Below are 14,097 nucleotides of genomic sequence, written 5' to 3'. Positions count from 1 at the left end.
AAAAAAAAAAAAAAAAACGCTAAATAATATGTAGCACCAAAAGAAGCATATAGCTGTTCAGACTCTGAAGTTGGCCTAACAAAAAGCAGCCTGACTAGTAGGTATAATGGAAGTCTGGGAATTGAGCATGTAGGTACAGTTCTGAGCTCTGTGGCAAAGCCCCTCTTGACTTCATTTTGATCAGGATAATGCTGTTTTACTGCCAAATTTCTCTGACATTAGCCCTGACATGTACTCTCTTTATGCTTCAGTTTCTCATTTGTGAAATGGAGTAAAATGCAGCCTTTGTAAACAATGAGATGAAGAAGTGCAGTAGCTGACCTTCAGATATTTGACCTATTCATTTTCAGTTTATGGTTGTTTTATCACAATGTTTTGCAGAGTTCAAAGTGTCTCAAGGAAAGGGACTGTTGAAAGCTGTATGATTAACTTGCATGAAAGCCAGGCAAGGCGCAAAGCTTCACAAATAATTCTGCGCATACTAAAAGCATTTAAGATAAACGGTCCTTGCCTGTTTCATGTAACATAGCTGATGGGGAATTAAGATTGAGAACATCATTGTGCTGTCATTCGATTGTTATTAATAAAATAACGAAAATTTTAGAAATGCGTTAGTTCTAACTACGCTGGCCATCAAGTCTGTTTGTAAGACAGAGCTAGCCCACCCCAAAGTGGCAATTCGTATCCGCAGTGTGGCTTGAACGCCCTCCCCGTGAGGAACGTCAGTCGTGTTTGTTCCACTCGGCATGGGGCAACCGAACGGACGGACAGAAGGCGGGACAGAGGCATAGATCACTGTGCTTGTCATCCTTTCAGATGCTCCCAAGTGATGTGTGCCTTCCTGGTGGTAGTACTACCAATAATTACAAAGCAACTTAACAGGTTTCCTTAGTATATGTTAGTGGTATTGTGTCAATATAGCCAACTAAACTCACAGAAACCGGTCGTCTTCCTGATTCTTAGACTTATAAATAGAATTCTGTATTCTAAATCTGTTGGGTCATAGATCGGATATGGTCTAAGCCCGTCTCAAACCAGTCTACTGTTCCTTTGTGTGTCTTGGCTGAGAACAAGAATTTTTTCTTTTTGTCACAAGAGGCGTTGTGCATCTTATATCCAAGGTAGTTGCTGCTGGATTATTTTTTCTTAAGAGGATACATGAACCTACGTTATTAACCATTAATTTCAAAGCAGAGAGAACAGATATATTTGGAACAGTTAAGCAGTTGCATTGTTTTACTGATAATTTATGCATAAACGAGATCTGAACAAGTCAGTTCTAGTTAAAGTCATGTAATATTGAGCTATGTAATTGACTTGTACTGTTTTTCCTTTATAGACTTTGATGCAATTACTGATCCTATAATGAAAGCAAAAATGGTAGCTCTTAAGGGGATCAATAAAGTAATGGCACAGAGTAACATGGGGATGCCACCAATGGTCATGAACAGGTAGGCAAAGCTTGATTCTATTCTTTAGGCCTACAAAATATAAAAGAAAACAATAGTGCTAGGAGGAACTGTGCACTGAAAATGAAAAAATTTAAAAGTGGGGAAGGATCTATTTGTTGTGTAGTTCATATAGTCCATGTTAATGCCGGATCATTTCCTAAGAAGAAGACCCTTGTGACAGTAGAAACAGTAGAAAGGATTAAAACTTGTTAGATCTCTGTTCCGATTATAATATCGTTGGTCTACTCAATAAACATGGCTTCCCTCTTGATTTCCGTTGTGGTTTCCCATTTACTAATTATGTAGTGGCACATCTCCTGCGCATTGTGTTTGAAAACTGTTGAGGGCCGTGTAGCAGTTAATCTTCATGCTGCAGGACAGTGTTCAATGCTGTGTACAATTTAAATTTAGCCCAAGTAACCGTTTTCATCGTCTCTCTAAATCAGTTCTGTGGACAAAAGGAGGTAACTATGAGTTGTGCAGACTTCACTATGACCGTCTTTACCAGAAGTAGGGAATATATTGGCCTGATACGGTCTGCAACTTTTTTTTCCTATGGTCCTTAAAACAGTACGCTTCCTTTTCCCCTTGTCAACATGTACGTCAGTGCTATCTGGTAGTATGTGGCTTTCCAAAGGTGCTTGGAAGGCTTATTTGATCTTGATAAGAAGATTTTGCACCCCAACCCATTTATTACAGCTTCCAGTATGGTATATTGCTGCAGCCTAATCTGGGTGACCTGCAACAGCACAAGATTCTAACTGCTCAGATACTCGTTGGGTACCTTATGTACCCTGGTTTATCCTTCTGTTTCTAGATGCAATAAGATGATTTTTTTTGTTTTAAATCTGTGCTCTATTACCATTCCATATAAAAATTTGCATTCTTCTACGCCGTTATCGTAGACTAAGATCTTCTGAATTGCGTTTGGTTTTGCTTTGTGAAGTTACGTTGTCTGAGAACAGTTACAGGGGCTTGTTTAAACTGTTTCTGAAACCCAAGCACATCTACCTTACTGCAGGAACTGTGTTGCCGTGATATCTAAACACATTAAATCTAATGTTTTATCGTTATAAAATGTAAATATATATGTTTCTTATGTCATTTTTATTTAGTTTGCACCCATGCATCTTCACTATTAGTAAAATACCACGTGTACTAATTTTACTACAATATATGATGTTTAGTTCATCTCTTTGAAGAGTATGAAATGCAATAGTTTAAATTTAGAGCAGAGTGTCAAATGAGAAATAGTATTTTCCAGACTTTGGAAAAGTTTGGTGTAGAGCTTCAAGCAAATATCTATAAATATCTGGACAGTTTGTTTAGGTTTAATATAGTACAAACCGTAGTCTCTCTTCTAAAATACCCACCAATTTTAAAGTTACAATTTCACCTTCTGTTTATGTATCAATAGGTTTCCCTTTATGGGGCAGCCAGTGCCGGGGGCTCAGACCAATGAAGGCCAAAGTCATATGCAGCAAGTAACCACACAGGTAGTACAACTTGATAGGAAATACACAGCAAAAGTGCCTGATAAAGATAACTAGTTTGTTTGTTTCTAATAGAATCATAATTTAATTTCCTTGTCTGTGTATTTTTCTGAAATTTCTAGGATGGAAATTTGACACCTCAGATTTCTAGGCCTAATCCTCCAAATTTTGGTCCTGGTTTTGTCAGTAAGTACAGCTGTTTCTTTCCAAAAATATTTTCTTAGCTTGACTAATTCATCTTTCTGAAATTGCACCATTTCATCATTATGATACCAGTTCATAAAAGGGCACGTAGTAAATGATATTAACAATTTGTCTGGAAAAGTGTCCTCCAAGAAATACCGTAAGGAAAGAGGGAAGAAGAACAAAGCTGAGTTTTCTGGTCTTAATCACAAAGAGTAATAAAATAATTAGCATCATTTGGATTTGTGTGAGGATAGTAATTGTATATATTATTTGACAGACTGCTATCTCAAGAATGTCGTGTTTTGTTAAGTTGTAGTATTCTGAGCTCAGTGAGAATAACAGCCTACATTGATAGCTTATTTTTTATCTGAGAAGCAAAAAGTTTTGTGTAGCATGATTGTCAGTTTAAAAAATATGAACAAAAGCCTTTCGGGTTTTAGTTAAGCAAGACTGACTGGGAACCACAGCTGGTGAAAACAAATACACGTGGCACTAGTATTTTGCATTCCTTACATCCACTTGCACTAGGTTATTTGTAGATCTTAGTCTCTACAGTAAGAAGTAGATTTGTTAGCAGAACTTTATACTAAGCGTATGATGGGGGAGGAAGACCACATGAGAAAAAGTGCTTCTGTTACTGCAAAAGCTTTTCTTAGTATTTGCTAATAGAAACAGAAGTTAACACTTTTTACCTTTTCCAGAGACTGGAGTAGGAGTGCTAAAAGGCAATGAGAAGCTTTAGTAATGTTTTATGTATTAATTTCTAGTAAGATTTTAAATGACCCTCAACAGTGGTCAGGCACTGGTGAAGGGAGAATTGGAGATGGTTCTGAGCGCTTCAGGAAGTCTTTTTTTTTTTTCGTTGCAGTAGCAGTTATTCTTATCTGGAACTAGTTAATATTTCAGTACTTTCATTTGCGCTTTCAGATTTCTCCCATCTCCAGTTATTCTCCATTTCCACTCAGTTGTCACTTCAGGTTATATGATTAGTTTCACAGAATTTATCATTGGAAGAAGCAGTGCCCCTTGAGACTGTAGCTAGCTCTGTGAATTGATTTAGCAGAGCTGTTAGATTCAGTGACCATCTCTGCAGCAGTGACAACGTAGAACGTGGTGGGGACTGGAGCACAAGGAAGACGTGGGTTGTACTGAAATCATATGTCACCTGGTTAACTTGATTCTTTATATGAGATAAACATGCTTTATAAGGGGAATTCTATGCCTGATTCCTGGTCATCCACTTTATTGTCTCAATGTTACCATGAGACAAGTGATATCGTCACCGAGCCTTGTCGCTTGCTTTCTGGGCTTAGTGCAGGTAAGTATTATTGAACATGATTGTTTTGCCTCCAGGAAAAATATCTGAGAACAGTGGATTACTCAGTCATGAGCCTGAGAGCAGATCAGCGTTCCTCATTTGTCAGAAGAATAATGTCACAGTTATAGTCTATGTGAGAATGCGTTGATTTGCGGGAAGGAAGAAGCATTGGAGGCCGAATGCCCTCTGATGAGGACCAAGAGAAAGTTACCTATACACAGAAGACGAGTTGTAAAAAGCTTATTTTTTCAGTTCGTTTTCTTGCAGTGACTTTGACTTGTAGGGTAGTTTGTATTTTAATTCGTAATTCTGAAAACGATTAATCAGAAATGTCTGCTGTGGTCAAAAAGAGAGTAGTTTGATGTGTTTTTAGAAGACGTAACAGAAATAGATTTAAATGTACAAAACTGTTCTTTGAGCACCAGAATTGATTAGGTCACATCTGTAAATTTGTGTCTTTTAATCTCTTGCCCTCCCCCCAGGTACTTTCGCATTCCCTGTTCTGTGGCACAGCAGGGTACCAATGGGTTCTGTACCTGGTTTCAAAGCCGGGTGTACTGACTGGCTAGCAAGTGCACGTTTTGCTGACTAGATAGTTGGCAAGCATCTCTCAAAATTGAAGGACTGAGTTAAAACTGCTTTCTCTCAATAAAGGCAATAAATTGGATCTCTTTCTCCTTTACTCAAATCACTCTTAAGAACTTCATGTCTCTGAGAGCTCAGCTCCTCAGTTAAATTTGGCTGCACTTGACCAACAGGCTCACAAAATAAGAGGGGAGCCTTACTATTAAATTGCAACTTTAAAAGCTAGATTCTACAGGATGAGATCATATCATGCGTTATTTCCCCTGTCTCTAGATGATTCACAAAGAAAGCAATATGAGGAATGGCTGCAAGAAACACAACAACTTCTTCAAATGCAGCAAAAGTACCTTGAGGAACAAATTGGAGCACACAGAAAATCGAAAAAAGCGCTCTCAGCAAAGCAGCGTACAGCCAAGAAAGCTGGCCGCGAGTTCCCGGAAGAAGATGCAGAACAGCTTAAACATGTAACTGAGCAGCAAAGTATGGTACAAAAACAGCTAGAACAGGTAATCATGTGGAAGACAAGCTAATCCCCTTAATATTGAGCTCTCATACTGGTAAATCTTGTAAATCTGTTAAAATATTAATTGAAATAGTTAAATGCAGTGGAGCTTACTTAAAGGGAACCACACTTTATCATATTTTGTGTGTGTGGCAGCATTGCTTCAGATTGTGAGTGACACAGGAGCTGTAGGAGAAGATGCTACAACAAAAGTTATGGCAAAAAGCTGTTTTACTTTGAGAAGAGGGGAAATTGTTTAGCAGAATGATCTGCAACAGAGTTCCTGGTGCTATGAAGAGCATAAATGAAAGATTCAGATTGTGGAGGAGGAATTTCTTACCGCGTAGGGTTCTGTTTCAAGCTTGAATGAATCTCCTAACAGGCTTTTTCAGATGTCCTCATTTAATCAGAACTTCTTGGTTGTATGCCAGTTAACTGTTGCTGTTCGAAAATCTCTTTTCGTTGTAACTCTAACGTTAGTGGAGTTTATGATTTATCTTGTTCCTAGACACTTATTATCACAGCATTATCTGTTACCATATCATGCAATAGTGTAGGTTGGAAGGGATATCTGGAGATCATCTAGTCCAGCCTCCTGATCAAAGCAGAACTAGCTTCGCAGATCGGGTTGCTCAGGGCCTCGTCCAGTCAAGTTTTGAAAGTCTCCCAAGAGCAGAGATTTTCCAGGCTCTCTGGGCCTCTGTTGCAGAGCGTAATCGCTTTTCACTGTGTGAGGCTTTTTTTCTTCCTGTGTTCAGTTGGAATTTCACTTGCTGCATCTTGTAACCATGACTGTAGTAACTGAGGTTAAAGTTAAGTCTGTGATTGTTTTGATAAACGTATGGTTTGGCCAACAGTATTGAGTGCTATTTTCCTCAAGGTGTAATTTATATATTGTCTGGCATGATGCCTCCTTATTGTATGGGTGGGGAATCTTTTCATTGTCAGGAACAAATAGACCTGCCAAATACTAAAATATTTTAAGAGTTTTCCTTTATTAAGGTGAGGGGAAAATTTGGCAGCAGGCTCCATGGACTGAAGTCATTAGTGGTACGCGACCTTCAGGCTCTTGCTCCTGTGGTGCCTCAGGAGTATGCACTGGATGGAATATTTGTTGGCTTGTCTCTTCACTATGTAGAAGAGAGGTGATGCAGATAAATTATGTCTACGTCATTTCTTCCTTTTTCTTTCCTTTCCACAATAAATCATGAGTAGAACAAATACAAAAATACTCCGTTTAACCAGTCTCTATTGTGTGTATATATATATATATATATTTCACTCCAGACTTAAACTGCAGTTATGTCAAAGTAACAGCTCTTGTCATGACACTGCTGGCAGATTCGTGTTGTGCCCCATAATTAAGTTGCTTTTATTTTTCATTTTTTAAACTTTGAGTTTCATGTACTGCTGGAAAACGCCTTCCACTCCCATTCAAGCCCTGATTTAGACCGGTAGTCTGTGTCCTAGACTGTACTTTGTTATGTGCCTACATGGAACTTAAATAAGCTTTATGTTAAAGTGTATTTTTAAGGACGTTCTATTTGAAGGCGTTTACCGTGTTCTTCTCCTGCAGTCAAGCTTCTGTTAGTTTTTAAAAAGGACAAACGATATATATAGAGAGAGAGAGAGAGCGAGCGAGAGCGAGAGAGAGAAGCTTTCAAGTTACTGTGAGTTGTTGGACCTAATCACAGGTGCAGGGAAACTGGAGTTGAGTTTGTGCAAAGTGAGCTTATGTCTGACAGGGTTATTAGCTCCGGCACAGAGCCATGCAGACACTACCATACTGTTTCCATAGCCAGGGCAGTGTAACTGCTCAGGATGGCGTAGCGCCTGTGCTAACAAGCCCTGCAGGCCAAACCCTCTGCTTCGTTCTCCCCTGCTCTGTTAGAGCCACCAGGTCGATCTGCATAGTTTCAGCTCGGGTCCAGCTGTGTGTATTCAGTGCTGCTCCTGTGAGATCACAGCTAATTCCAAGGTCAGTCACGTGGCTGCTTGCCGCTGCAGATCCTAGGAGGACGTGCTGGTTTGGGTGCCTCATTGCATAAACATGCAGAGCCACCACGGAGTTAGGGCTGTACACCACCTGAGAACTCCTGGAGCACAGGACAGTGCAGTGCAGATACATCCAGTCAGTGGCTCTGTGCAGTGGTAGTGTTTTCGTGGCAAGTACCAGTGCCAAACCAGAGCTCGTAAATCATTTCCAACCTGAGGTGACGCTGTAAATAACCTTTTGGGTGCACCTGCTCTGCGTTCTGAAGAGGTCCCTGTAGCATCTCTGTTGTTCTGACCTTTCTAGCTTAACCCTAGCTCCAGGTAAAGGAGAGTGCTATCAGACATTTTTAATTATGTTACGGACTTTTCACATCAGTGCAAACAGAAGTTGCAGAAGTCATAATCTAGTAAATAGAGAGAGATTTTCCGTATTCTATGCATTAGTAACCAGTGTATTGCAAGTACTTTTAATTTTTTTAGAGGGAAATGAGTTAGGTATCTATCATATTTCTGAAATACTCTCTGTTAGCCTGGTGAAGACACTGGTGACACTGTCATATCCCTCCGCTGGCTTCTCCTATTTGCATTAAAAATAAGCTGTTAGCCTTTACTTTTAACGTCCACGTCCAGTTGATTTTCATCCTAAAATTTAAAACATCAAAGCAGCGTCTTGTTGCTTTTTATTCCCCTGCTGTGTGATGTTCAGGGGATCTGCCTGTGAATAAATGTGAGTGTACCTCATTGTTTTTCTGTAAACTTTTCAGTTTCAGCTTTTAAAAATCGTAGCTGGTGCGTGAAGATCATTCATCTCGTCGTTTCCCTGTATTCCTTTTTCCCGTCTGTTCCCAACTCTTGCTGTTCTGTACATGGATGTTAAGGTTATTAGGGCAAGGATCAATTTCACATTTTGTATAATTTCTGGCGCCATGTGGTCTTGGTACGTAGCTGGGACTTCTGAGTGCTGTAGTAACGCTATTTTCGGTGACAGTAACGAAGTCATCAGTTTTTTTGGTACAATTTGGGGATGGATTGTATTTCGAATCAAATCATGCCCATTTAACCTTAAAAAGGGAGAGAAAATAAGATTGCACAGAAATGCTAATTTTGCGTGAGTTTCATTTTCTGCTGAAAGTATAATGCTGAATTACATGTTTTATGCCACCTCTGCAGTCAGTACATGTCAGAGACAAGTAATGAATTTTGTAATTTTCAGATTCGAAAACAACAGAAAGAACATGCAGAACTAATTGAGGAATATCGAATCAAGCAGCAGCAGCAGCAGCAGTGCGGGATGGCACCCCATGCTATAATGCCAGGAGTCCAGGCCCAAACACCAATGGTTCCAGGAGGAACATCACCAGCAATGAATCAGCAGAACTTTCCCATGGTGGCACAACAGCTCCAGCATCAGCAACACGCAGTGGTAATCCCTGGGCAATCCAACCCAACCAGAATGCCAAATATATCGGGATGGCAATCTGCAAATGCCCCGACGAGTCATATTGCCATTAGCCCAGCAAGGATGCAGCCTCCCATGACGCCATTGCCAATTACTCCTGCTACACCAGCTCCTGTGCCTGGTCCTAATGCAGCTGCACAGTCAGGGCCACCACCAAGGGTGGAGTTTGATGACAATAACCCCTTCAGCGAAAGTTTCCAAGAGCGGGAAAGAAAGGAGCGTTTACGAGAGCAACAGGAGCGGCAGCGCATTCAGCTTATGCAGGAGGTGGATCGACAGCGGGCTTTACAGCAGAGAATGGAACTAGAACAACACGGTATGATAGGGTCCGAATTAAATAACAGAACGTCCTTATCCCAGATACCTTTCTTTAATTCTGATCTACCTTGTGATTTCATACAAACTCCAAGACCTCTTCAGCAGTCTCCACAGCATCAGCAGCAACAAATGGGACAGATTCTGCAACAAGGTCCTGTGAACTCACCTCCTGCCACGACCTTTATGCAAAGCAGTGAGCGAAGACCAGTGGGGGCTGCAACTTTTGGACCTGATGCCTCTGCTGTTCCAGGTGGAGCCCCTAGTTTTCATACCGTTAAACAAACTCACGGAAATCTCCCTGGGGCCACCTTCACACAGAACCAAGTCAGGCCCCCAGTTGCTCCTCCTGTACCTTCATCTGCAGTACTTGGTAGTGGTCCGTCATGTGCTTCAGACACAAGCATGCCCCAGGCAACAAATTTCCCTGGATCAAGCCAGTCTCTCATACAGCTGTATTCTGACATAATCCCGGAAGAGAAAGGAAAAAAGAAAAGGACTCGAAAAAAGAAAAAGGATGACGATGCTGAGTCAATAAAAGCCCCATCAACTCCACATTCAGATATAACTGCACCATCAACTCCAACCATTTCTGATTCTACCTCTACCCCCGCAGTTAATACCCCCAATGAACTTTCACGTCATCAAGATGAGCAAGAGTCAGTGGAGTTAACAGGCCCATCAACATCAAATGGAGCAGAGGGCCGGACCTCTCCCGAGCTGGAATGTAAGCTCCCCAGTAGTAGTTTGCCGCAGAAGCAGCTGACTGTAAATACAGAGACTGAAAAGGCTACAACAGATGCACCTACTAGCATACAAGAAGTTAAACTAGAAAAGGCAGAAACTGATCAATGCGCGGGTCAAGCTGAGCCTAAAACAGAAAATCCAAGCAGCATTAAGGTGGAAGAAGATAAGGTCACCTCACATCCTGCCTCTTCAGCTCAGAGTCCAACGCAGCCAGCTAGCATCCCAGCAGCAAAAGGGGAGTCAGGGAATGAATTGCTGAAACACCTGCTTAAGAATAAAAAATCCTCATCTCTTCTAAATCAGAAATCGGAGAACAGCTGCCGAGCAGAAGAAGAGAGTGCTGGAGATAAGAAGTTACCAGAGAAGCAGAATCCAACTGAAGGAATGGTGAGCCTATTAGTGGTTTTGTTGTGCAGTGGTTATCAACACTCAAAGATTAGTTTGCACCATCACCACAATCATTTGTGAAAAGGCGAGGAGATAACCTGCCTGCGCAAGGGTGGAGTAAAACAGCTGTAAGGAATTTTTTTTACCTCCCTTCCTGTCATTTCTCCCTGCATAAATCATCGTTATTACTAAAAGGAGCAAAGTTTAGTATGACTTGATAGATCAGTGTATTCAGAAATTAGTCTTAAAATGCGGGGGGAAAAAAATCTTAAAACGTGCCACTTCCTAATGTTTGCAAGATTAAGGCAAGACTTTACAGTATGACAATTACCTACTAGCGTATTGCTGTACAGTATACTGTATGTCTGCATGCTTCTAGCTTTGTTTTGAGACACTCACTTTGGTCGTGGGTAGGATGACCTGTGTGCCTTTGCAGAGGCACAAGCTGGGCTTCACAAACCCTCTGCTGCAGCATCTGGAGTGTTCCGTGAATGGACCAAGTCCATGCTCGTTTTTTGCTGTGAAGATCATATATTGTCTTTAATTTTAGCAGATGTCAGAAGTGTGAAGTTTTAAAGTCTGCTAAAATTACTGGGTTCCTCTGTTACGAAATAGTTCCCTAATTAATGATTTTACTTTAATGGAAGGAAGCATTAATTCTCTATATTAATGGCTTTATATAATTTAATAATTTATGAAGTTCTTAGACCTAAAGAAAATGGCTTTCTATAGAGGCAGGATACACTTGACACTAAGTGTGTTTTATTGGTTACTATATTGTAGTCTTTAATCTCTACTTAGTTTTGTTTTATGACTCCTAAACTCTAAATGCATCCTTGAAACAAAATTTAAATACATTCAAAATGAATGCAAACTAATAAAAAGAAAGGTAATGGTGAGTAGCAGGTAACTGAGGTAAGTGTTTTAAGACCCATAGTTACAACGTAAATGGCAGGAATAGTTGTGAGAGTTTTTCAGGTAGGGGTTGTGTACAGCTATTTAGAATAATAATTGATAAAAAGAAATTAATATTTCTTTTTTGCTTGACACTGTCTGTTGTATTACCAAGTGCTGTTCTGATTGTTTTTACACAACTCCCCTTTAATGTGAAGAACGACTTTGAAAACTTGTACTGAAGGTTTGGACCTAGTGGCACAAGCCAGCACCAGAATACCATTGTTGTTTCCAAACTGAAAATACTTTTGTATCATATTAAGTCCTACAACTCTTTTCTTTAACCAAGTCTTCCTCTCATTATGCCCTAACGAATACCTCTAAAGTTGAGTGCCCGTAACTTTATTTTACTGAGCTGAGTATTCAAAAGAAAATGTTTCTGGTCTGTGAGTTTTAATGATGTTTTCAGGCACCAGTGGTGTTAATGATAAGTCACAATTCTGTGTGTAGGATCGGTACAGCAGTTACAGTTGCCATCGTAAACAGTAACAAAGTAAACAAAGTATAAACACAGTTTGTTATCTCTGTGATATATTTTATTGTGTGTGTTCACTTAGACTAACATGCAGTAATTTGAATGAGCTACATCTTAAAACATCAAAAATTCTACTTAACTTTCTTTTTTTTATACCAGCAAACTGCAGGAAACCAAACACAAGGTGCATTTGGGTGTAGTAACAGCCAGCTTCAAAGAGCAGATGTAGGACAGGAAACAAAGAAGCAGAGAAATAAGCGAACTCAGAGGACAGGAGAGAAAGCAGCTCCTCGGTCCAAGAAAAGAAAAAAAGAAGAAGAAGAAAAACAAGCCATTTACCCTAACGCTGATACATTCATCCAGTTAAAACAAGTGAGTATGTAGAGACTGGTTAGTGCATCAAGAGGGTACTTGAAAGAGTGGATCTCTTACGATGAGAATGAGGTTGATAGGTTGAATTTTGAGTGCAGGGTGGTAGAAAATACGTTTCCCAGTCTTCTGGAAGGTTTAAAGGTTTAGGTTTATTTCCATTTGGAAGAAGTTCTGACTTGGCAGGCATTCAGTAGTCTCAAAGCTGTGGGAGTCCTTTCAGCTCTGGCAGCCTGCTTGCTTGAACTGACAGGGAGGCTGGAGCAGGGAGCTATGGCCCCACTGGACAGGGGACCAATTTCCCTAGCAGTCAGGATGCTCTCTGTGTTTGAGACAGTTTTCTGGTAGGGGGTAAATTTAGATTTTTTTTTTTTTTCAATTAGAAACCACTCTTCTAATGTTTGTAGATCTGTGATGCATCTATTTTGTAGTTAAATTAATTTCTAACGTTTTTCTGTACTCTTAATACAGCAGCTTTCTCTTCTGCCTCTGATGGAACCGATAATTGGAGTGAGCTTTGCACACTTTCTTCCCTACGGCAGTGGCCAGCTAAATGGTGGAAATCGACTTGTAGGAAGTTTTGGTAGTGCAACTCTTGATGGGGCTTCAGATTACTACTCCCAGCTCATTTACAAGGTACAGTTTTAATCAAGATTTTCATTCCGCCCTCTCTATGAGAAAAGAAGATCCTGACATTATTACTGCTAGCTGGTTAGGATTCCTGCCTTTTGTGCAAGCACAAGAAAATGATTTTCTGTTGCTAGACTAGGTAGTCCTTGTTTTACTCTCTGGAAGTGGAAGTCAGTTCTTGTAAACAAACTAAAGTACAAGTATTCCATTTACAAACAGATACTAAATGGTGAAAATTGTAATCACAGTTTTATGGAGCAGAAAAGGCTTAATTCCTAGTACTTCACAAAGTCAGTGAAAGCACTAAAGCATCTCTTAATGTGAATTAAGTGGGAAGTAGACTTTACTCGTTTTGTCCACTAAGCCCTAACTAAAAACCTAAGAACTGTTAACAAATAGTCTGTTTACTGTTGAGCTAATAACCCACAAAATTTAAAACTCAAGTCTCTGAGATCAGAAAGGCAGTTTTGGGAGAGTAGGAAGATAGTGAACAGACAGAATCATATTTGCAGCTTGGCTACCCTAATAAATTCAGTAACTGATTAGAAAATGAGTGTCGTTTACTTCAGCCTTATATGAGATAACTGAGAATCTGACCCAGCAGAAATAGTTGCTGGCCCAAAAGTGGAAAAGATGCATTAGCTTTGTAGGCACAACTGCAACAAGAGTAGATACTGAAACTATCCTTTAATTTTCTTTGGAAATATGGGCAGTCGAGCAAGCTAGCAAGGAACCTGGCGCGTGAACTTGCATTGTATCTGCTTCTCCATGGTAACTGTTTCAGTGAAAGCTCATCCTGTGGTCAGTGTGCGGTAGCTTCCCTTTTAGTGAGAAAGGGATCAGCTCACGCGTTTACTGGGACAGAGAATGGCTGTGGAAGAGCTCTCACATTCTTAAGTTCAGGCCTTTGCTTAAATTGTAGTTACTTGCTAGGGCTCCCAGACAGTTCCTAAAAATGCTATGCTTGTGTGTAAATAATTTAGCTATAGATTCTTTCAGCGATGTTTGCTGTTCATGTAAACTGTTTTTCCCAATTATCCCATTGATAATTGGGAAAACATCCCATTGATGTTTTTAACAAAAAAAAAAAAAAAAAAAAAGGAATGCAGTATCTTTTAAAGCAGATATTTTCTTGTATTTCACCCCATGTTTGGGAATTAGTTTTCACTGTTCATCAGCTCTGCCTCTGGATATAAAAATACATGAGTGGGTTACCTTACCTAGTACTGGA

General features: G+C 40.1%; 1 protein-coding gene across 31 annotated transcripts in view; it reads left to right on the top strand.

Moving 5' to 3' along the window:
- KMT2C (lysine methyltransferase 2C) overlaps positions 1-14,097 on the top strand; it is a 207,594-nt gene that overhangs the window by 178,507 nt on the left and 14,990 nt on the right. For 30 of the 31 annotated variants that reach the window (XR_011139519.1, XM_068934237.1, XM_068934226.1 and 27 more), the window contains 7 exons: positions 1,340-1,451; positions 2,869-2,947; positions 3,067-3,130; positions 5,307-5,539; positions 8,744-10,438; positions 12,027-12,239; positions 12,708-12,872. Coding sequence is in view for 30 of the 31 variants with exons in the window: in XM_068934237.1 (XP_068790338.1) it covers positions 1,340-1,451; positions 2,869-2,947; positions 3,067-3,130; positions 5,307-5,539; positions 8,744-10,438; positions 12,027-12,239; positions 12,708-12,872 (2,561 nt within the window). In the remaining variant the exon portion in view is untranslated. The remainder of the gene's footprint in view (positions 1-1,339; positions 1,452-2,868; positions 2,948-3,066; positions 3,131-5,306; positions 5,540-8,743; positions 10,439-12,026; positions 12,240-12,707; positions 12,873-14,097) is intronic. The other variant, XM_068934229.1, reaches the window with a different exon arrangement.

The sequence above is a fragment of the Struthio camelus genome, chromosome 2, assembly GCF_040807025.1.
Source record: "Struthio camelus isolate bStrCam1 chromosome 2, bStrCam1.hap1, whole genome shotgun sequence".
In the NCBI taxonomy this organism is placed as follows: Eukaryota; Metazoa; Chordata; class Aves; order Struthioniformes; family Struthionidae; genus Struthio; species Struthio camelus.
Note: the sequence above shows the minus strand (reverse complement) of the source record. Positions and strands in the feature narration are given on the sequence as shown.